This window comes from Manis pentadactyla, chromosome 6 (assembly GCF_030020395.1).
Source record: "Manis pentadactyla isolate mManPen7 chromosome 6, mManPen7.hap1, whole genome shotgun sequence".
Classification (NCBI taxonomy): domain Eukaryota; kingdom Metazoa; phylum Chordata; class Mammalia; order Pholidota; family Manidae; genus Manis; species Manis pentadactyla.
Window position 1 is genome coordinate 10474246 of NC_080024.1, and position 25328 is coordinate 10499573.

Below are 25328 nucleotides of genomic sequence, written 5' to 3' on the forward strand. Positions count from 1 at the left end.
TATTTTGCACACATTGTTTTATTTGGCACAATCACTGCCATTTAAAAATTCATGTCCCCTGCCCCCATTCTTATTTATGAATGCTTCTAGAAACCCCTGAAAATTTCTACTTCAGTTTCTCTGTTTTAGACCAACATTTCACTGACATAGCATTAAAACACCCATCTGGAGTCAGGGTGGGGAGAAAGCTCATTGCCTCTCCTAGGACTGCTACAAACTGACATGCGTGTCATTGTGTGGACACAGAGGAATGTCGGGAGCTACTCCTGAGGTAGAGTTTCAACAACAAGGCTCAAAATGAAAAGTAATCATGAAAAAATTAAGTGCTGATATTATTAAATAATAGTTTGTGAATAATTCTATGTTATCAGGCTTAAAGAGGAGTCCTTAGAAATGAGACCAAACCTTGTAGTTCTCTCAGAATACTTCAAGTTATATAGAAATACACTTAATGGAAGAAGAAGGAAAACAGCTTTTGTGACAAAAAAATGTTCCATGTGTTGCCTATTTTGGTAACATCAAGTAAATATTTACACCATGCAAAAGGATCAGTTGCATTAGTATTTCTGTTCACAAATGGGGACCCTCCATTCCAGGAAGGCTGAAATTTCCAGTCCTTGCTGTTCACAGGAGTCCCCAACATGGGTTATTTGAGGTGATGGGCCCTGTTGGCTGTACTCAGTTCAACTGAGCACACAGATATCTGGTCTAAAGCTGAAATTCTGTTGTGGCTTTGAAAGGTTCATTGGGATCCAGATTTGTGAAGTGCATCAATTTATGGCACTCAGTGACTTGTGACAAGCAGAGTGTCCTCGCTCAGAGGATAGTGGTTGACACAAGGTTAGAGCCTTGTTCCCATAGTGACTTTCCTTGGTCCCTCTAAGTGTTCTGAGTGTGGGCCATCTGGATTCTGACTTCCGGCAGAGCTCTGCACTTCATTTTGGCATATGGCTGAGCAGATAATGTATATGCTTCGCATTAGGAAAATGCCAGCAATGAATGCAAAATAACTTCCATAAACTAAAAACTAGAGAAAAACAAATGGAATTAATTAAACAACACATAAAATACAACCATCTGTGCCATTGATAATACATAGTGACTTTGTTGATTTGCTTGGATTATAGGGTAACTGAGACTTAGGATCTTAATACAGGTTATTTAGATTTGTGCAATACCTTCCTCTTCCATCTTAGAAGAATCAGATATCAAAGTGTGAGCAACGCAGTAACTTAAGAATGCTCGGAAGCCAGGGTTACGTGGCTTCAAATCTTTCCTAACATCACCAGTAGTGAGAAAACACTAAATCCCACCGATCTCTGTGTCTATCTTTGGAAGATACTGCGATGCTATATGTAACGTCTCCAAGAATGAATCTTAGACACTGAGGTTACTTCTTACCTGCCTTATCCCTCTTTCTTCAGATCCATATGTAAAATGTGAAATTGGGCTAATTTCCAGTCCTCAGTGTAGTGAGGGAAGGGGAACTGAGTTCTGCGGCCATGTACCTCTTCCTAGTTGAATCTCAGTAAACCTTGTAACCGGATATTAGGAGGAAGAGGAAACATATGGGAGACACAATGGCAAGAGTGTTATCTGGTGAGGAGCCAATGGTACCTGTAGTTCTAACCGATTGTGAGGATCGCTCAAGACCTACTTGGTGTGTTACAGTGTGACAATTAAGGAATTGCTTATTTTAAAACTTGCCTCACCAAGAAATTCAAGAAATTAAATACTGAAAGTGGTTCAAGTTGAAAAAACTTTTGCAATGACCTAGTTATTCTACATTCCCCCAGCTACATGAGCAGGAGAACAAAAATACTGCAGGTTACCTGAATGCTGACTGGCAGGTTGAGTCCTCTCGGATCCACTACGATCACAGTGATAATGGTCTGGATCACCAGGGCAATGAAGGTGTTGATCCCAAACACCAGGGCATAGCGCTCCACACCCAGATTAACTGCAATCTGAAATCTAGCATGAAACATTGAATACGTTTTTTGACAGGAACATACATAGATCTTATCTTTAAAAGACAGGAACTGAAGAGAAAGCAGTGTCTTGTTAACAGCAATTTTTACCCAAATCTCCTCCAGTATAGACCAACAGGCAAGGAAAGGGAGTTAAAAATACAGTTAAGGGCTGAGTGAAAATACAGTTAAAGGAAATATGGCAAAATTCCTCCTATCCAATTTAATTCTTCCAGAACTTACCCCTAAATGTTCTAAGTTATTATGACTTGAGAAGACTGCATGAGATCTGATTTTAGATACTAATTCACAGTGAATTTTTATGAAAATGCAAGCAACACCCAATCTAAGGACTTTTTCTGGAGAGTTATGCTTCTTTAATTGTTAATTATATTAACAGTTTCAAAGTTTTGTAGGTGACTTATTCTTTGGAAGATCCAGACCATGACTGGTTGCACAATTGAGTCTGTAATTCATTTCTTAAAATAATGATATAACTTATTTATTACAATTAATAATTATATAGATTCTGAAATCTTGTTATAAAATACTTCTGAAAGACTGGCAAATGTATGTTAGACTTCTTCCTTGGAAGGCAGGTGTAAGGCTGTGGGTTCTGACTATTCTTAAAATGAAAAGAAATAATGTAATCCTACCGTAACACTACAAAAAAGAAAACTCAAGACATGTAAGTTTGAGTCATTAAACTGATGTCAGTGAAAATAAAAAAACAACTTGCTTATAAAAAATAAACAAGTTTAATCTCTTTCCTTTGTATCATGACACTTTCCCAGGGTGCTTATATTTCTGTGTTTTGTCAATTACTTATCAAACATTTTTCACAAATTAAAAACCAAAATTTAATAAAGCTTTTGGCTCGACTTCTTTCATGTGATTTGAAATTCAAATGTTTCTAATCTCTTTTGGTTAATACCAAAGCCCAATTCCCATTGTCAGCTTTCTCTGCACTTTTATATGGGACCAAATGCTTTTAAATAAAAAAAGTAATTTCTGCAATTTGCAGTTTCTTGTAATCTTTGCATCTGTTTTTTTCAGTATGCAACTTTTTATAACTTGTTGAGAATACTTTGTTTCACACAAAAGTATATGCCTGGAAAGTGAAATTAGGGATGATGAAATCTAAACTTAATCATTCAAAATCAGGTTGCCCTCTACCTTGTTATGGCAAATTGCTTGAAATAAAAATCACAATCTGATAGTGTATCATTGCTTTTGGTTTATGAACCTACAGAATTTTTTCCTTGGTAACTACTCTTAGCAATATTTGGAGGACAAATAGTTAAATGAACAGATGGCACTAATTGTGTCTAATTTAATATGAAGTAGTCAACACCTAATATTGCAACTGATTAAAAACCCTTCTGAAGTTCTTAAAAGAACTATGGGAACACAGAAAAGAGACAATGGCTTAGTTTCAGGAGTGGAAAGAAATGGTTGGTAATACTTACACTGCTATGGTTATAAGAAGCATATAGCTGGACTTGAATATCAAGTAGCCAGCATAGCATGCCCAGATGTTGGCTGCATAATGCATGAGAAATAGAGAGCCTGAGTTGACAACTGAGAAGATCCCCAGGGCCAGCTCTCCCAGTAGATCCCAGTTGACTTTCACATAGCCCACTGCAAAGGCAGCCACGGCCCCTGAGAAAGAAGCAGTAAAGATCAGAGGACAAAAACTGCTCCTGGGAAATACCAACATGCTCTCTTAAATAAAACTCAGGTATTAGGTAATCCTAAGAGGTGAATATATTGCTATCCCAAAAATAGCAAATCCACCTAACTGTGGATTTATCCTTTTCTTAACCATGTTTTCATTTGGCTGCTCTCTTTACTTCCTGTTCTTTCATTTAGTCCTCACAATTTTTAATTTCACCAACTACATGCCAAGCACTGTGCTGTGCAGAGGGGCCAGGAAGGTTCCTAACCACAGCAGAGTAGGGAAAAATGATACATAGCTCAGTCACTTAATATGACATGTTAAGAGCAGAGAGAGAAAAAGATGAAACAAATGCTTTGGTAGCACACCTGGCCTGTGCATCTCTGCTGCCTGTATCATTTTTTTATCATGAAGTTCTTTTCAGTGATGGGTAACAGATCTATTGTGTTGGGTGGTACGTTTTAGTCTTATTATTAATCTTTATTAATATTCATCTTATTTCTAGGGTCCATCTTGATGTTTTCAAGATCTGGCCTAATTTACTTGGGGTTTTGGATGAATAGACCTATACTGACTTGCAGAGTTTAGGAGATTGAATAACTGACTGTATTTAGGGTTAGTAATCATAGTTCTCTTCAACAAAATGAAAGGTATTTATGTTTCAGTTCACTGACATTTGATTAACTTTTCCTCATGTCACCTAGGAAAGAACCATTACTACAAAGGAAATAAAATTATACCCCCCACTAGAATATGGAGTGTAGAGAAATAATTTCAGTTAATTGATTCTAGCACAGTCCTGGGTTGCAGTAGTTAAACCGAAGCCTCCCAAAAGGAGGACAATAATAAACAGGGCACGACATGGGTTTTCAGAAATTTTTTGTACATGAGGTTGTAGAAATCTCCTGCTTTCTAAAAACTATCTTCTAAGTCTCATTTGCATTTAAGTCTCCATTTACCAGGACATAAATATTTATTGTAGAATAAACTTCAGTGGCAGATTTCCTTCTGATACTAAAATACTGACTCTAAGGTATCTTCTACTTCTCATTTAAATCTCTTAAGAAAGTTACTTTAGAAGATTTTTGGTGTGTAGCCTAGGATTGTTAAAGGCAGGCACTAAAGCAAATCCTTTATAAACAAAGTCTTCCAGTGACAATTTGGAAGGCTTAACAGCTCAATTTACTTTCTAAAATAATAAAACTCCTTTATATATAAGATGCCTATTTTCCATTTGATATTGAAAACAATCATGGAAGACCAGGGGATATTATTAACATTCTTCATCCTGATGAACTGGAATCCTAGGAATCTGGCTAGAGTATAATTGTTGGGCGGTTATTCCTGAGCTTAAGTTACTCATTATAGCTATGCCACATGAAATAGAAGTGTCACAGTCCTCTTTTTCTACTCCCATGCCTTCCCTTCCAAAAAAAAGATTGGCATGCCTTCTTAACAGAGCTAATTTACCAGCATAGAGAAGTTTCTCAATGGGAGACATGAACTGAGTGGGAGTTAGACCATCAAAGGAAGGTAAATCAACGTTGATTTACCTCCAAAGGTTCCAATAGCTTCTACTGCCCCGTTATAGATGGAAGAATTTTGGGACGACGGTGCCTTGTAATCCCACAGGATTTGAACATAGTTCAAGACCTGGTTAAAACCTGCTGTGGAAAAAGCCCACCACAGGGACCAGTAAAAAAGACGCTTTGAGGAGTAGCACTCCTTCAAATCTTGGAACCACTGCACAAAAGCTCTCAAAGCTACGTTTCCTGGCTTTGGGCTGCTCAGCTGGTCGTCATCCAGGTTCCCTGAAATGGTGAATAGTCCTTGGCAGACTGGTCCCTGATCCTTGGGAGGTCCTTCTAAGAAAGCATCCTTTCCCGGTGGCTTTGGAGGAGCTTCTTTGCTGGGATTTGCATGAAAAAACATGCTCTTCTTAGGCATCGGTAGAGAAAGTGAGACAAGAAAGGCCACGGACACAGAGGCCAAGGTTATGACGTTGAGGTAAAAGTACGACAGGTTGGCCAGGGAGACCAAGAGTTGGGCCAGCACCGACGCCGCCGTGTAGGCCACCAGCGTGACACTCCTGCAGCAGCCACTCACTCTCTGGTAGTGCTCGGGGCTGACCACGCTGTAGATGTAGGCGTAGTAGGCCACCTCGGTGGCCGAGACCATTCCGTAGAAGAACTCCACAGCCTGCATGGCCTTCACTCCTTGGCCAAACAGCAGCAGCAGCCAGGTGACGATGAAGCTAATCCCTTGTAGGACGATGACGGGCTTGTAGCGGATGTAATCGGTGAGGATAAACACGGGGAGGAGCAGCACCAGGTAAGAGTATGTCCAAACGGGAAAGATCTCATTCGTGATCTATGAAATTGAAAAAATGGATAGTGTGACCATGAGGCGCCAGGAAGTGAAGAGAGTTACCTTTCGTAGGTATGTACCTTTGGTAGGTAAGGCACATCTGGCCTTCCCAGTATCAAATTCTGCATCCCATCAGATAGGAGATTCTTCATATTATGGAAGAGCGCAATAGAGAACTGATTTTCAAGGAAACAGCTAGGAAAACAGAATTCCCCCTGCCCCCAAAAATTCCAATTTATATACTTATGTGCATCCCAGTAGAAGAATATATTGTCTTAATGTGCAATCTGAACTCTTAAATTTAAACAGCATGAACATTTGAGTAAACTACTTGAAAATTGTTCAACAGACATTTCTGGTTTTTCAGGCTCTTAAAAAATACCATTACCTCCTTGTTCAAGGATTAACATTAGATAAAGTGGCCATAATATTAGAAGAATCCAGGAACTTTATCTTTATTTGATCCATCACTATGTAAAACATCGTCGAAGTGTGGATGAACACATGTGAAGATAGCTAGAGTAAACAAGCTTACAGAATTACAAAGTGGGGACAGGCAAAGCATTGAATTTCCTTCCTGGGCACATTTGCTGGGCTTCCAAACCATTTTCCCTCCAGTTCTGATTAATCTCTGCTTACCCCATTCTGGCTTCAAATGAATATGGGTCATTTCATGCACTGAGTCAGACATGCATGCAACCTCAATGTCCACTCATAGAGAGAAAAGCCTGACACAGCTGTTGATTTGGGGTCATGAATGAGGCAGGTGCAGCTCAGTGACACTAGCATTTGTTCTGTGCCCCTCTACAGCCACCTTGGTGGGGGGTCCAAACGTCAATGACGAGGGGGACGTTCAGTCATCTGAAAGCCTGGTCTCACTGAGCGGCCCCTCAGAGGATGGGTTCCCTGACTGGTCCACGGTGGTCACAGGAGCAAGCCCCCAGTGGGGTCACAGGCTGATTTTGGACCCGTGTTCTCCGAATTGTGACATGCTTCCATCTGGAAAACTCTGAAACAGAGTTGTTGCTAAGCAATTCAACCACAGGGCAGCAAGCTTGCCTTCATCCTTACCACCTCATCACCAAATTAACGAGCAGCGATGAGCCCTCCAAGGGAAGCCACACACTCTGCAGTGTTTTCATAGCTGCGGCTGGAGATTACAAAACCAGTTCAGGGTAATTCTCCTGCTGGACCAGTGCCTTTTCTTATTGTACTTGTGAAAAAAGACATGGATTTCTAAGGAAGATAATTTGACCTTTCAGGCAAGATAAGTTGGGAGATAAAGCTGCTAATGTCTCACCTGCTAGTTAATAGCTTTTCAAAACTGAGTAAGATGTCCTAAAGAAATGGCACAATTTTTATTAGGTCTTGGTTATATCTCAGCAGCCTGAAAGTTTATTAGGACTAGATCCTGTGCCTGGCAGGGATTTTATTTTGGGATTAGTGTAACAGAATCAGTGGAGACCAGAAATGTTCGTATGCATTAAGACTAATGTTAGAACTCCATTAAAGTTAAAATATTTGTTACACATGGAGTGTGTTTTGAAAGTGTGAGGAAGGAAGAAGAGTTTGAAAATGGGATTCACTGAGGTCCATGTGATAATCTTATCTCAAGTTGAATAAAATCCTAATTCTATGTCCTTGTTCAAGTCCTATAAAATTAAACCATATTAAGATAAGCATGTAGATTAATTTACCTCTGCGCTGGTCAGGTTTTTGTCTGGTCCAGATAAATATGGGATAAGGAAGGGTTCTGAGGGTTTTAACATGGAGAAAAATCCAAACAGGCAGAGGATCACAGTGGGATAAATCCAGGAATGGCTTGGTGAAATTTGGAAAACATCCACAGCTGATCAAATGGAAACAAAGTCAAAATTAACAAAGATGGTTATTCTTTTTTGGCATGTTGGATGTAGTGAAAACTGATTTCTAAATGCCTTATGAAAGTTTCATATATCTGTAGGTGACATGAAAAGGTGAGTAAGGAGCTGCTCTTAGGTGATCCTCCTTGGGTGAGCTAGTCAAACTCTCCTTTTTCAATGCACTTCTTATGCACTACAGCTCAGGGTAGTCACATTTCTTGAGCATTCTTCATCACAAACACTCAGTAATGGGTATTTAATAAAAGATGAACCAAGGGCCACTATCTAAAAGTAAGTAAAGCATCAGCTAGTGAATTGCTGGTGCATGTATGGAAGGTAAAAATGTTTGTCCTTCTGAGAGGACAAACCCAAGAGAACACAAAGTTGATCAAGCCCTCTGTTATCTGCACACTCTATTTTGCACTGTGACTCTGAAATCTTTAATACATTGGATGGCATGAATTTAATTACACATGTATCTCTCCATGAGACTATCTCTTAGTGCTTAACACAGACATCCAACATACTTTTGTTAGGTGTCACCAATCTGAGAATTTATCATTCTGTAATTTAAAAAATTAAACTAGATAAAGATTTGACTTGACCACTTTCCTGTACTGTGTCCCTTTTTCACAGTGGTGCTAACTCTATGTTGGGAATGAGAGAAATTGCCTCTTTGGGTGTTGTTCCATTTTTCTTTATGACGGGTCCCATTTCCTCTCCAAGTCTTCAGTTACACACCACTCAGTGGGGGCAGGTAGCTAATTCACAGTTCCTACTTTATTCTTAACCCAGAAATAAATGTGCTTGAAATTCAAACTTCAGACAAAAAGTCCAGTGGAGGATCCTTTGTCACTGCACAGGAGAAAACATAAAACAGAACAAAACAAAAAACCCTTAAGTTAAGGTGGCTATATTGGAAAGCACCTTGCTTTTCCATGTGGATCACCATGTGCAACAGGGAACAGGCATTCCTTCACATCTTGGATCCAGCTTTACTTTGTAAAGTGTACATATCTTTGGTGCATTATCTCATTAAATCTTCAGAATAACTGTATAATATATACTATTATTCCCAATTCCCACATACGGATATGGGAGCTCCACAATGTCCAACAACTGGCTTCAAACCACATCGCCAAGATCTGAAGCCAGGAGCCCCTGGCTCCCCTCGGGGCGCTTCCACCTGCTCCACCCTGCCCCACCCCGGCGCCCCTTCTTCCTCCCCTGATCCTCATACCCTAATCTCTCCTCACTGTGAAGGAAGAAGGAGCTGCTATGAACACATTCATACTACAGATTATGGCTCAATACGTAGAGCTTCCAGGGGCAATTATAATTTGAAAGTGGCCTGCCGAGAGGGAAGATGATGCTCACTCCAGAAGAGCAAGTCACCTGAGTGGACCTCCCCGTATCCAGGAACTTTGTTAGGGGCTGGGCAGGTGGGGAGGGCCTATGGGCCTCGGTGGCTAACGGTCTCATGATTCTTGGAAGTACTGATCACTATCTTTTTATTTTTACCTTATCAACTCGGGGGGAGATCCTGCTCTTTTCTGTCATCGTGACTATGATGATCAAATTACTTCCACAAGCTCTGTAATTTTTACATTTTGAAAATTACTCTTTCTTTGATAATTTTGTGAGACAGAGGTGGTATCGTCCTACTTTTGTAGGTGGGGAAATGGGGGCCAGAGGCAAGAAGATTTGTGCCAGTTTTCACATTTAATCAACATTAGAACCTGGATTTAGTTTAGACTGTTTTTCTAATTCTGAGGTCAAGTAATCTTTCCTCTTACGCTGTGTTGAGAATGCCTGCTCATATCCTCAGAAATTCCAATTCCAGTTTATTTTCAAGTAGCACTTTTTGGATTGGGAGTGTCAAAACATTCAGTGGGTTGCAAGCAGCATCGTTTTTAAATGTTGCAGAAAAGATAATAAATATAAAAATGTACCACAGAGTAAGGCTGTTTTTCTTTTCCTGAAACTTTGTTTGGGTTATCAATATATAGATACATAAAAAAGTGATCACACTGTACATCATACTTTTCTGTCCCTGGGTTAGACAGAGTCCCTGGGTTAGAAGTTGCAGAGGCAAGTATAGGACTGAATATCTACTCACACCCCTCATAAGCACACTTGATGATGTCATCACGGAATACCGGCTATGTCTGGGAGGACCACAGACTTCACAGCAAAACACCACCCCGAAAAAGACTGCTCTTTTGCTATTTTTCTATTTTTCATTAATTTTGATGCCCTAATTGTATCTTCCTCCTAAAGAACACCCTATACATCCCTTCCCTTCACTGACTCTAATTTGAGGACATGAATTGCGGTGATTGTCTAAGTGGACACATCTGACAGCAAGCTGCTTATCCTCTCCCTGTCTGTGCTTTCCAAATAAGATACTCCCTTTAAAAGTTGCTCCTGTGGTAGTAATTCACACATCTTACTCATGTGCTCCATCACCATTTGAAAAAAGGTACAAGAATGCTTGAAGGGCCCCCACCAGTAAGATGGCGAACTTCCGGCTTCTCTTCCGGGTCCTCAGTTCCTGACGACACCACCTAAAGGCCAATCACCTCTCTCCCCACTCCCACTCCCAGCACCTAGCCAATAGCCACCAGCCCCGTAGAAGTAACAGCACAATCACCCCATGCCCCTTCCTATATAACCCAGCACCTTTCCCCAATAAAGCAGAATTCTCCGGTGAATTGCTGCTGTGTGTCGCTCCTTTCCTTTCAATGCTATGTAGGCAGTCTGTTTAAATGGAAGAAAAAGAAAAGGACATTCTTCAGACAAAACGTCAGCCTGTCAGGCTATCATGACTTGAAATCTACAGTTAGGATCCAGAAGGAACAAGAGAGACCGAATGAATGAGCGACTCCTGCTAGCAGAGACGCCGAGCAGCTCAGTTTTATCACAGAGCCTACATCGGTGGGCTGGGCTGGGTAGGAGGGTTCTTCAGAGGGAGAACCGGGGCTAGCGAGCAAAAGTAGATGGAGAAGTGGGTGCTGAGTGTGGGCCTGTTTCCCTCCACAGCTATGGTGGCCCCGGGCTGCCACCTCCTCTACCTGCCCAGTAAGCCAGAAGGTGCTTGCTTCTGACTTACTTGCATTATCTGTGCGCATGGGCGGTACACTATGGGGGTCCTGGGCATAAATGGCCAGGTGCCATGTTGGGGCTCCCAGCCAGCCAGTGTGACCTGGAATGAACCTCAAAGACAGCCAATGCCTTTGCACTGGAAGTGACCCACCTAAATTACTTTGAAAATGATATACTCCTTTCTCTTTTTGCTGGGAGGGGAATAATGATTATTTTTCATTCAAAGCCACAGCTGTCCCACCGAGGACCCGGCAACAGTCTATGGTTAAGTCTCCAGCTTCTCTCCCCCCTTCATTTGGGTCCATTTCTGGAAGGCCATATGTTTTTGCGGCTACTCGCCTTTCTCTCCAGGCTATGTGGAGGTGCGGTAGCCTTTTTCTAAATGACAATCCCCTTACTCCCATAGTTAATCCCATTTTGTTTTTCTTTATCTCCTAAAACATCTATGATTTACTTATTTTTTGCCTATGACCAAGTTGGGGCTGGGGTAGCTTCTCACTGTTTCTGTTCTCATCTGGAAACATTTTTTGGATTTTCTTTATATAGAAAAGTTTTGAAAATAGTGGAAAATCTTCCTTTTACTTGGAAAAATGTCTTCTTATGCAACCTCTTATATGTTTCTAGTCTCTTGGTCTCAGAGTTCAATTTTTCTTCTAGTAAAGAATAATAATACATAATTTATAAATGTAACTATTAAAAATCTCATAATAAATAATAATTTGTTCCAATTATTGCCTTATTATTGACTTCTTCCCCTCTGATTGTTCTTTAACCATACCCTTAAATCTTTCTAACTGGCCCCATCTTTTCTGTTTGAATGTGCATCGTTTTAATAATAGTCATAAGTGTTTCTTTGCTTTATAATACTGTCTCTGATATCCCCACTTTTCTTATATTGACTGTAAAAGTAGGTCATTTGTTATTATAACTATGGATGGGGACCAGGAAACTTTCAGTTAGTCTTATCTTGTACACTCACTGTCTGAACTAAATCTTCTCTATATTTGTGCACATAAAAATGTCCAGGTATTCTTCATCTATGCCAGGGGGAACTATATTGGGCCTAAGCCAATGTGGACCTTATCTAAATTTCAGGCACTGACAGTGTCCTGTTTCTTAATCAATAGGCTGTGCATTTGCATAAGTGTATATATATAAAAAATTATATGGCCATAAATATTTTTATTTGCATAGCACAGGCAACTATTAAAAAGGAAGAGCGGTAATAATTAGTACATACCAGTGGGCTTTCTGGCTTCTTGAGGTCTGGGTGGAATTCCCAGCCAAGAAGGACCTTAGCTGATTAGATTCCTTCACTCACTCCCAGAAGATGGAATTCCCCCACAGCCAAAGCTTTCAAAGCTGTGGGCTCCCTGATGCAGGGGGCAAGATGCTTTGATCAAACAAAGACCTTCTCCAAACCTGTGTTTGCAACAGTTCCCCACAACAGAGAGCCTGGGGTATACAGAACTAGGTTAGTAGAAAGGAATTGTTTTATCAAATCCTCTCCCTAATTGTTTGAAGATACTGCCAGAATTAACTGAGATGACAATAATTTAGAAGAAAACTATCTAGAATCTCCAGTCTCCCCGATATGGAGCCCATATACCTATCTCAAAGAACAGAGCAATAGACTGATAATTTTAGATAATCATGAATCTCACAAACTCTAAATTCCAAAGGACTTGGATAGCTGGTTGAGAGAGTTGACATTTGCAAATGGCTTCACTCCTGAAGGCCCAAAGCCTTTTGAAAAATAATTAGGGCCAGTACTTGTTACATTCTCCAAAAGGTCCACCTTTTAGATATTCAACATCGCTAGTGCCAGACAGAAGCAAACCAAAAGTTTGATAATTCAAAACCTAAATATTTGCTCTTTGCTGAAAACAGAATATAAAACTACTTGAATCTCTTAATCTACTTTCTATAAAAATAAAGGGACTATAACTTTAAGTAAAACATCCAAATAAAATGAAGGGATACTGTCTGCTTAAGTCAAGGCAATCTGACACTGGAGAAAGGCATGGGGAAGTAATTCCAGGGAATTGCTTCATTACTATTCATTCCTCTGTTGCAAAATCAGGATGGGAGGCTGGTTTCACCAATTCCTAACAAGCTTTCATATTTTAGCTGTGACTTCATCTTATTTAAAATGAATTCTACTGACCTTTACCTCCCTCTACACATGAAAACAAATTTGACATAATAAACTCTATGCCACAGAGTACAGTCTAAAAGAAAACAGATTTTTGTGATCTAGGGATTAGCAAATATGTCATTGACATGATAGAAAGGACTAAACCTAATGGGAAAAAAATGATAACTGGATTTCATCAAAAAACTGTATCTGCTCATCAAGAAAAACCATTAAGAAACCAGAAAAGAAAACAAGAGAGAACATTTCACAACCACTAGAATGCCTAAGTACAAGAAGACTAGCATACCAATGTCGGTGCAGATTTAAAGCAACTAAATTCATACACATTGCATGTGGGAATGTGAAATAGTATCAGTTCTTTGGAAAACCATTTGGCAATCTATAAAGGAATGTTCATGTATTCATAATTGTGGAAAAATGGGAAGCAACCAAAATGTCCATTAAAAGGTGAATGAATAAAAAATACTGTATATTTAAGCAACTGAATTATTTAGCAATAAAAAGGAATGAACTATTGCAAAAATATGGGTGAGTGTAAAAAGCATTGTGCTGTGTCAAAGGATCCACACATAAAGCTGGATGATTCCATTAATATCTATAGAGTCCTAAAACAAGCAAAACTAATCTACAGTAACAGAAACTGAATCAACTATTGCCTGGGGTGGGAGATAAGGAAAGGAATGAATGCAATGGAGCACAATGGAACATTCTGGACTATGAAAATGCTCTATAACTTGATTGTGGTGGGGTTACAAATTGACACACACCTGTCAAAATCCATTTACTATACACTTACAATGTATATTTTATTATTTGTAAACTGGATCTCAATAAAGATGATTGGAAAACAGGAACAAATCATTGATGCATAGCACACAACAAATGAATCTCAAACACTATGTTGTGTAAAAAGAAGCCAGACATGTAAAAATGACATACTGTATGATTCCGATTAGAAATCAGAACAGTGGTTATATCTGAGATACATATATGGGGGCAGGTGGGAACTCACTGGTAAGGGGAATGAGAGAACTTTCTGGGATGATAAAGCATCCTAGAGCTGATTGGGACATAGTTACATGGGTATATGCAATGATAAAGACTCAAACTAAAGATTCATATTTTATATTGTATGTAAATTATATCAATTAAAAACAATATATGCTTAACTGCTCTCCTTACACATTTTACTGGGTAGGCTTTCTGAAGCCCTGGGCTTTTCCTTTTGGTGTACAGACTATGGGTTTTCCAAATTCAACACTAGGCAAGGTCTCTATTTAATCTGGAAACAACAGCATCTTTGAAATTGAGTCTATCCTAAAAAATTCAGAGTGGTAACAGTGCCCATAAATTAAAGCTAGGACAGACCAACAAACTTTTTAAGTCTGGTCACATGTAACAGTGTTCAAAAGAATACAAAGAGAATAAGAGTTACCTGTTCCTTCCATGATGAGTTTCTTTCTAGAAGCAAGTCCCGCCTTCAGATCCAACTTCTATTCCTTCCCACTGCCAGCTGCTGTCACTGGAGGGAGTCCTTCCTCGCAATGGAGTCTGAGAAGTCCTGATTTGGAATTGACAGTCCAGGGTAATGGCTTTATACAGCAAAGCCCACCCACTTCTGAGGGCTTTATACTGGAATACACCACTTTCCACAGCCTTCTTTGGAATCTCACTTAAAAACAAATATAGGGAGAGGGGCGGAAGATGGCGGCGTGAGTAGAGCAGCGGAAATCTCCTCCCAAAACCACATATATCTATGAAAATATAACAAAGACAACCCTTCCTAGAATAAAGACCAGAGGACACAGGACAATATCCAGACCACATCCACACCTGAGAGAACCCAGCACCTCGCGAAGGGGGTAAGATACGAGCCCCGGCCCCGCGGGAGCCGAGCGCCCATCCCCCCAGCTCCCAGCAGGAGAAGAGCAGGCAGAGCGGGAGGGAGACGGAGCCCAGGACTGCCGAGCACCCAGCCCCAGCCACCCAGACCAGAGTGCAGACACAGTGCGTACCCAGGGGGCCCTGGATACTAGGGAAACAGGGCAGCAAGAACAGTGAGCGGGCACCGGAGGCCGGGCACCAGAGGACATAAGAAAAGCGAGCAACCATTTTTTTTTTAATTTTTTTGCTGTTTTGTTTTGGCAAGCGCTTTTTGGAAGTCTTAAAGGGATAGGGACCCCAATACTAGGGAAACAGGGCAGCAAGACCGGTGAGCAGATGCCTGAGGCTGGTGCCAGAGAATAAAGAAAAACGAGTAGCCACCTTTTTTTTTTTTTGTAATTTAAATTTTTTTTTTTTTTTTTCTGGTCGCTGTTTTGTTTTGGCGGGTGCTTTTTGGAAGTCTTAAAGGGGCAGGGTGGGACACTTAAACCAGAGGTAGGGAATCCGGGATCTCTGGGCACCCTAACCCCTGGGCTGCAGGGAGCAGGGAGGCCCCTTACGGAGATAAATAGCCTCCCAGCAGCTCCTGCTCCAACGCGACTCCACCACTTTGGAGCAGCTGCCTGAGCCAGGCCACGCCCGCAGCAACAGCGGAGATTAACTCCATAGCAGCCGGGCAGGAAGCAGAAACCCTGTCTGCGCGCAGCTGCACAGCACAAGCCACTAGAGGTCGCTGTTCTCCCAGGAGAGAAGGGCCACAAACCAACAAGAAAGGAAGTCCTTCCAGCCGTCACTCGTCCCAGCTCTGCAAACTACTCCTATCACCATGAAAAGGCAAAGCTACAGGCAGACAAAGATCACAGAGACAACACCAGAGAAGGAGACAGACCTAACCAGTCTTCCTGACAAAGAATTCAAAATAAGAATCATAAACATGCTGACAGAGATGCAGAGAAATACGCAAGAGAAATGGGATGAAGTGCGGAGGGAGATCACAGATGCCAGAAAGGAGATCACAGAAATGAAACAAACTCTGGAAGGGTTTATAAGCAGAATGGATAGAATGCAAGAGGCCATTGATGGAATTGAAACCAGAGAACAGGAACGCACAGAAGCTGACATAGAGAGAGATAAAAGGATCTCCAGGAATGAAACAATGTTAAGAGAACTGTGTGACCAATCCAAAAGGAACAATATCTGTATTATAGGGGTTCCAGAAGAAGAACAGAGAGGAAAATAGATGGAAAGTATCTTAGAAGAAATAATTGCTGAAAACTTCCCCAAAATGGGGGAGGAAATAATTGAACAGACCATGGAAATACACAGAACCCCCAACAGAAAGGATCCAAGGAGGACAACACCAAGACACATAATAATTAAAATGGCAAAGATCAAGGACAAAGAAAGAGTTTTAAAGGCAGCTAGAGAGAAAAAGGTCACCTATAAAGGAAAACACATCAGGCTAACATCAGACTTCTCGACAGAAACCCTATAGGCCAGAAGAGAATGGCATGATATACTTAATGCAATGAAACAGAAGGGCCTTGAACCAAGGATACTGTATCCAGCACGACTATCATTCAAGTATGACGGTGGGAATAAACAATGCCCAGACAGACAAAAGCTGAGGGAATTTGCTTTCCACAAACCACCTCTACAGAACATCTTACAGGGACTGCTCTAGATGGGAGCACTCCTAGAAAGAGCACAGCACAAAACACCCAACATATGAAGAATCGAGGAGGAGGAACAAGACGGGAGAAAAGAAAAGAATCTCCAGACAGTGTATATAACAGCTCAATAAGCGAGCTAAGTTAGGCAGTAAGATACTAAAGAGGCTAACCTTGAACCTTTGGTAACCATGAATTTAAAGCCTGCAATGGCAATAAGTACATATCTTTCAATAGTCACCCTAAATGTTAATGGGCTGAATGCACCAACCAAAAGACATAGAGTAATAGAATGGATAAAAAAGCAAGACCCATCTATATGCTGCTTACAAGAAACTCACCTCAAACCCAAAGACATGTACAGACTAAAAGTCAAGGGATGGAAAAACATATTTCAAGCAAACAACAGCGAGAAGAAAGCAGGGGTTGCAGTACTAATATCAGACAAAATAGACTTCAAAACAAAGAAAGTAACAAGAGATAAAGAAGGACACTACATAATGATAAAGGGCTCAGTCCAACAAGAGGATATAACCATTATAAATACATATGCACCCAACACAGGAGCACCAGCATATGTGAAACAAATACTAACAGAACTAAAGAGGGAAATAGACTGCAATGCATTCATTCTAGGAGACTTCAACACACCACTCACCCCAAAGGATAGATCCACCGGGCAGAAAATAAGTAAGGACACGGAAGCACTGAACAACACAGTAGAGCAGATGGACCTAATAGACATCTATAGAACTCTATATCCAAAAGCAACAGGATATACATTCTTCTCAAGTGCACATGGAACATTCTCCAGAACAGACCACATACTAGGCCACAAAAAGAGCCTCAGTAAATTCCAAAAGATTGAAAGCCTACAAACCAACTTTTCAGACCACAAAGGCATAAAACTAGAAATAAACTGTACAAAGAAAGCAAAGAGGCTCACAAACACATGGAGGCTTAACAACACGCTCCTAAATAATCAATGGATCAATGACCAAATCAAAATGGAGATCCAGCAATACATGGAAAAAAATGACAACAACAACACTAAGCCCCAACTTCTGTGGGACGCAGCAAAAGCAGTCTTAAGAGGAAAGTATATAGCAATCCAAGCATATTTAAAAAAGGAAGAACAATCACAAATGAATGGTCTAATGTCACAATTATCGAAATTGGAAAAAGAAGAACAAATGAGGCCTAAGGTCAGCAGAAGGAGGGACATAATAAAGATCAGAGAAGAAATAAATAAAATTGAGAAGAATAAAACAATAGAAAAAATCAATGAAACCAAGAGCTGGTTATCGAGAAAATAAACAAAATAGATATGCCTCTAGCCAGACTTATTAAGAAGAAAAGAGAGTCAACACAAATCAACAGTATCAGAAACGAGAAAGGAAAAATCACGACGGACCCCACAGAAATGCAAAGAATTATTAGAGAATACTATGAAAACCTATATGCTAACAAGCTGGGAAACCTAGGAGAAATGGACAACTACCTAGAAAAATACAACCTTCCATGATTGACCCAGAAAGAAACAGAAAATCTAAACAGACCAATTACCAGCAACGAAATTGAAGCGGTAATCAAAAAACTACCAAAGAACAAAACCCCCGGGCCAGATGGATTTACCTCGGAATTTTATCAGACATACAGGGAAGACATAATACCCATTCTCCTTAGAGTTTTCCAAAAAATAGAGGAGGAGGGGATACTCCCAAACTCATTCTATGAAGCTAACATCACCCTAATACCAAAACCAGGCAAAGACCCCACCAAAAAAGAAAACTACAGACCAATATCCCTGATGAACGTAGATGCAAAAATACTCAACAAAATATTAGCAAACCGAATTCAAAAATACATCAAAAGGATCATACGCCATGACCAAGTGGGATTCATCCCAGGGATGCAAGGATGGTACAACATTCGAAAGTCTGTCAACATCATCCACCACATCAACAAAAAGAAAGACAAAAACCACATGATCATCTCCATAGATGCTGAAAAAGCATTTGACAAAGTTCAACATCCATTCATGATAAAAACTCTCAGCAAAATGGGAATAGAGGGCAAGTACCTCAACATAATAAAGGCCATCTATGATAAACCCACAGCCAACATTATATTGAACAGCGAGAAGCTGAAAGCATTTCCTCTGAGATCGGGAACTAGACAGGGATGCCCACTGTCTCCACTGTTATTTAACATAGTACTGGAGGTCCTAGCCACAGCAATCAGACAAAACAAAGAAATACAAGGAATCCAGATTGGTAAAGAAGAAGTTAAACTGTCACTATTTGCAGATGACATGATACTGTACATAAAAAACCCTAAAGACTCCACCCCAAAACTACTAGAACTGATATCGGAATACAGCAAAGTTGCAGGATACAAAATCAACACACAGAAATCTGTGGCTTTCCTATACACTAACAATGAGCCAACAGAAAGAGAAATCAGGAAAACAACTCCATTCACAATTGCATCAAAAAAAATAAAATACCTAGGAATAAACCTAACCAAGGAAGTGAAAGACTTATACTCTGAAAACTACAAGTCACTCTTAAGAGAAATTAAAGGGGACACTAACAGATGGAAACTCATCCCATGCTCATGGCTAGGAAGAATTAATATCGTCAAAATGGCCATCCTGCCCAAAGCAATATACAGATTTGATGCAATCCCTATGAAACTACCAGCAACATTCTTCAATGAACTGGAACAAATAATTCAAAAATTCATATGGAAACACCAAAGACCCCAAATAGCCAAAGCAATCCTGAGAAAGAAGAATAAAGTAGGGGGGATCTCACTCCCCAACTTCAAGCTCTACTATAAAGCCATAGTAATCAAGACAATTTGGTACTGGCACAAGAACAGAGCCACAGACCCATGGAACAGACTAGAGAATCCAGACATTAACCCAGACATATATGGTCAATTAATATTTGATAAAGGAGCCATGGACATACAATGGCGAAATGACAGTCTCTTCAACAGATGGTGCTGGCAAAACTGGACAGCTACATGTAGGAGAATGAAACTGGACCATTGTCTAACCCCATATACAAAAGTAAACTCAAAATGGATCAAAGACCTGAATGTAAGTCATGAAACCATTAAACTCCTGGAAGAAAACATAGGCAAAAACCTCTTAGACATAAACATGAGTGACCTCTTCTTGAACATATCTCCCCGGGCAAGGAAAACAACAGCAAAAATGAATAAGTGAGACTACATTAAGCTGAAAAGCTTCTGTACAGCAAAAGACACCATCAATAGAACAAAAAGGAACCCTACAGTATGGGAGAATATATTTGAAAATGACACATCCGATAAAGGCTTGACGTCCAGAATATATAAAGAGCTCACATGCCTCAACAAACAAAAAACAAATAACCCAATTAAAAAATGGGCAGAGGAACTGAACAGACAGTTCTCCAAAAAAGAAATACAGATGGCCAACAGACACATGAAAAGATGCTCCACATCGCTAATTATCAGAGAAATGCAAATTAAAACTACAATGAGGTATCACCTCACACCAGTAAGGATGGCTGCCATCCAAAAGACAGAGAACAACAAATGTTGGCGAGGCTGTGGAGAAAGGGGAACCCTCCTACACTGCTGGTGGGAATGTAAGTTAGTTCAACCATTGTGGAAAGCAGTATGGAGGTACATCAAAATGCTCAAAACAGACTTACCATTTGACCCAGGAATTGCACTCCTAGGAATTTACCCTAAGAATGCAGCAATCAAGGATGAGAAAGATCAGTGCACCCCTATGTTTATCGCAGCACTATTTACAATAGCCAAGAATTGGAAGCAACCTAAATGTCCATTGATAGATGAATGGATAAAGAAGATGTGGTACATATACACAATGGAATACTACTCAGCCATAAGAAAAGGGCAAATCCAACCATTTGCAGCAACATGGATGGAGCTGGAGGGTATTATGCTCAGTGAAACAAGCCAAGCGGAGAAAGAGAAATACCAAATGATTTCACTTATCTGTGGAATATAAGAACAAAGGAAAAACTGAAGGAACAAAACAGCAGCAGAATCACAGAACTCAAGAATGGACTAACAGGTACCAAAGGGAAAGGGACTGGGGAGGATGGGTGGGTAGGGAGGGATAAGGGGGGGAGAAGAAGAAAGGGGTATTAAGATTAGCATACATGGGGGGTGGGAGAAAAGGGAGGGCTGTACAACACAGAGAAGGCAAGTAGTGATTCTACAACATTTTGCTATGCTGATGGACAGTGACTGTAAAGTGGTTTGTAGGGGGGACCTGGTATAGGGGAGAGCCTAGTAAACATAATATTCGTCATGTAAGTGTAGGTTAATGATACAAAAAAAAAAAAAAAAGGCAGTTCCTGTGTGGTGACCTCCAATGAGTTCTACACAAGAGTATAAAGGGCATATAAAAGTGTAGGCAAAGGGTCTGTTTGTGTTTATACAGAGGATCAAAGCCTAATTGGGCTACCCCGAAAATGAACTAAGATACGATATGAAAAAGAACTTCCAACATCTGCACTCTCTGGAAGACTCATGCCAGAAGATGGTCATCAAAAAACCCCAACAAGGATCCACGCACTGCTACAGCTGTAGATGCACTCATCCCACCAGATCCTGGACTTGCCATGGGAATGAGGAAGGAGATATCTAAGCTGGCCTGTGCATACAGTAAAACAACAAATTTGACTGGATCTATACTGTTGGAACTCAACCAAGAATTAGGAGAAGTGCAAATTGTAGCGCTCCAAAATCTTACAACTACAGACTATTTACTGTTAAAAGAACATAAGGGATGTGAACATTCCCCAGGAATGGGTTGTTTTAATTTGTCTGATTTCTCTCAGACTGTTCAAGTTCAGTTGGACAATATCCACCATATCATAGATAAGTTTTCACAAATGCCTAAGGTGCCTAACTGGTTTTCTTGGTTTCACTGGAGATGGCTGGTAATTACAGGTATGCTTTGGTTATGTAACTATACTCCTATTATGTTAATGTGGGTGCACAATTTAAGTAGTAGCTTAAAACCTATACATGCTGAAGTTACTCTACAAGAAGATATGCCAAAGAAATAACCAATCTTCCCATGTTTTCTTCCGCCTGCTACTTCTATAGCTTTTCTTCTTCCTTCCTAATTACAACCCTTAAATAGAATTCGTGCCTCATATCAAATTTACCGAGTATCATAATTCTTCCAAGTGGTAAAGATACCTCAAGACAAATGCTGGGCATAGAAGCCACAGGGCATAAATATGCAAAGAAGTAAAAAGCTAACCTTTTCAAACAATAAGGCTTCCCTCTCACTTACCAACTTAACATTTCCCTGTATGGCCCCGGAAGATGACTGGTTAGCCAGAGACGGGTAAGATTCCTCAAGGGAGGAACAACCTAAGACAGGCACAGTCGCAGGGGGGCCATCAGGTGAGAAATTGGGGATCAACAGAGGTGAGGCTTAGAACCTCACCCCCCCGTTCTGAGAGAAATCTTCTGCATACGTGGATGTTTTATTGCCCTTGTCTAGCTTGGATTAACACATAGTCTACAGGCACACACCTGATCATCTACATTTGCTCTCTTACAACACTAAACTATGTTTTCTACCTTAATCTTGTATCTACCTACCACTTCAGCATTTTATTAAAAATAATAATAATAAAGAGAGAAATGTGGTATCCACATATAAATCAAGTATAAAAATCAAATGACTATTCATATTTGAACTGACCGTTTATAGTTCATAATGCATGAGCAAAACCGAAGGTTTCTGTGATGACTGCCCTTGTACTGTTCACCATGTAAGAACTTATTCACTATGTAAGAATTTGTTCTCCATGTAAGAACTTGTTTGTTATGCCTCAGAAGATTGGAGACTGATGAAAATTAGGCTTGGGGTGGATTAATGATTGTGCATTGAGCATTGACTCCCCTATACAGAATTTTATTGTTGTTAACAACAATTTGATCAAGAAATATGAGAGATGCCCTCAAAAAAAAAAAAAGTATACACTTCCAATGGTAAAATAATAAGTAACCGGGATGTAATGTATATAGTCAAGATATTGTAACAGCTTGGTATGGTGATAGCTGATACCTAGAATTGTCATGTATATAAATGTTGAATCACTGTGTTGTACACCTGAAACTAATGTAATGTAATACTGTGTGTCAACTACCCTTCAATAAAAAATAATTATCTACACAAAATATATAGAACCAGATTCAGATCTTTTTACAACAGAATCAGGGAGGTAAACATTTCAAAAATACTTTCCCCTGAATGCTAGTACTACTCTAATTTAGTTTCTCTAGAATTTGATATTAAGAGACTTAGAATCTCAGAAACAGTCCTTCCACCTATTTCCCACTCATAATTCTTTATGTACCTTATCCCTCCCCAAAAAAGCACACTTTGATGAAATGAAGCACTCCGCAGAACTTCAGAGGGTGTGAATTAGGTCTGCACATTCCATATCCAGGCGTGCATAGTCCCACTTTTGGTCAAAACCATTTCAAGAGTGATCTTTAAAAACCACGCTTTGTATTCCATTTTGTTAGATACGGCATCATTCCTTTGTGTATGCCTAGAACATTTGCTAATGAATCAGTCCTCCCCTCCCAAATTGTTTATTCTCTGTGTGGCTGGTGCAGCTGAAGAAATAAAGTGGGGGACAACTTACACAGAAAGCCAACTGACCACATCTACCCACGGCAATGCAGTGTGGGTAATTGGTCAAGTGGACAGGTGTGGATGCGGGTAGGGAAAAGTCTGTGCTTCCCTATGTGCTGTTTGAGCTATTTTATAATTCTGTAAACTGTTGTAACTGATAGCAATGTGATATTTCACATTCTTGTCTACAGACACGCCAATGTTTCTCTCTGATGAAGGGACAGCCCTCTTACCCTCTCCCCCAAGAAAAACCAGTTTTTCTTCCATTTCAATATTCCTGAACTATAAACATACCCATTCTTTGGATTCTCCTTAGATCTGGTTGTAACCGCCTAACCAATTTTCTCATTACTGAGTTAATAAAACTTTTTTTGTGTCTGTAAGAAAGTCATGACTTTATCCTTTGCAGAAAACTATCTTTTAATACTTTTTACCATTCACTGTGCCTCTAGCCTATCCAAATAACCTCCAGTTTATTCCTCTGAATTGAAATGATTTGCTAATAGTTGTTAAATTACCAAATCGCCACCTTCAATATTTTGACAGCTCACTGCTGAACTTCCCAGCCTTTAGCTTGTTTTTTTTTTTTCCCTTCCTCAGATCTGGGTTCCTGGCGGCCGGTGTGGTCCAGCGGAAAGGCAGACGACTTTGTAGTTTGAGGCTCATGTGGCCCCACCCCTGTCTGGCATGTCCTAAGCCTTCTTTTAAAATGTGTATAATCACACCCACGTCACAAGAAGTCTCAGGAACCACTCAGTCTGGTTCTTGGCACAGATCAAGCCCTCAGTAAAGCCTCCTTGCCAGCATCTCACGGAGGCACAGAGCACAAATTCAACCAGAATGAGCACAGCTGGGCACTCATAGTTCAGAGATAGTAACCTTGTTCAAAAAGGTACGTGGTAGGTAATCTAACCTAAACTGCTAATGAGCAGCAGGCCAAATAAATTCATCTTTGAATATTTATGCTTGAATAACATTTACCATCACCCAACCTTGAGAAATCATTGTTGAACTACAACCAACGACGACTGAGCCAAAGTAGCAGCATTTCTGTCCATTTCAGGTACTACTAGACAGTTTGAAAAAAAACGTATTTGGAAGTTAGCTATATTTAGGTCTATTTAAAATATATACCTTAATGAAAACACACCTTTCACCGGAGAAGCCCCCAGTGTTTTCCAGTATTGGTGAGAGCAAAACACTTCTGTGTCTTTTTTAAAAACAGTATTTCATTCACTCTTTTCAAACTTTAAACTCTCCGCAAACTCAAACTTGTCTCACATTTACAGCAGCAACATTGACTTAATGAATAATTGTGATACATGTTCTTTGATGACTTGGGTATCACTTCCAGAAAAATTCCTATAAGGCACAGTTCTGTTTTCCTTTAATTCAAGTAGTCTCAATAGAGTTTCAGGTCTTTTGACTCCCAAGTCCCCTTGTAGGACTTTTTCTGCCATTCTTGGATTGGGATTTGTAATTTTGCGCTAAAATTTTTTTTTTTTTCCAGTTGAAATCTGTGAACTCGTCTGTCACCACGGGGGGTGCTGGCCCTCCACCAAATACCAGGTCTTAATTAATCTGCTTTTCCAGATGGCTGAAAGAGGGAATTCAGGACAAACCTTGGGCGAGTACCGGCCGCGAGACGGCAGGGAGCGCAGCGCGCGGCGGCTCCGGGGAGCGCGGCCCTCCCTCCGCCCGCCGGGGCCGAGGCCCGTGCCGTGCGCCGCCGCAGCGCAGTCCCCGCCGCCGCGGCCCGACCGGGGAGGGCTGGCGCGGGGGTGGGGGGGTGTTTCTCCGCGTACCTCACCTCCCGGGGCTGGTCTTACCTATCGGAGAGGGTTTCTGTTCGGCAACTCGCTCGCATCCCTAAAGAACCAGCCCCAGTGACCGTCCCGTCTGGCGAAGCCAGGCGCGGGAGGTAGGGGTTGGGGGCGGGG

The 25328-nt window shown here is 40.6% G+C and overlaps 1 protein-coding gene across 2 annotated transcripts; it reads right to left on the reverse strand.

Annotated features, from left to right (window-relative positions):
* Nucleotides 1-25328, reverse strand: SLC19A3 (solute carrier family 19 member 3). 2 transcript variants are annotated; one of them, XM_036913156.2, is made up of 8 exons: nucleotides 25218-25328; nucleotides 14576-14812; nucleotides 12223-12355; nucleotides 7713-7864; nucleotides 5202-6018; nucleotides 3440-3632; nucleotides 1833-1974; nucleotides 1-1027 (listed from the first exon to the last, which is right to left on the reverse strand). In XM_036913156.2, the coding sequence occupies exons 4-8, from the start codon at nucleotides 7782-7784 to the stop codon at nucleotides 842-844; spliced, it is 1410 nt and encodes a 469-aa protein (XP_036769051.1). In that variant the 5' UTR covers nucleotides 7785-7864; nucleotides 12223-12355; nucleotides 14576-14812; nucleotides 25218-25328; the 3' UTR covers nucleotides 1-841. The 2 variants fall into 2 exon arrangements, with proteins under 2 accessions (XP_036769051.1, XP_036769033.1); XM_036913138.2 differs by lacking the exon at nucleotides 12223-12355.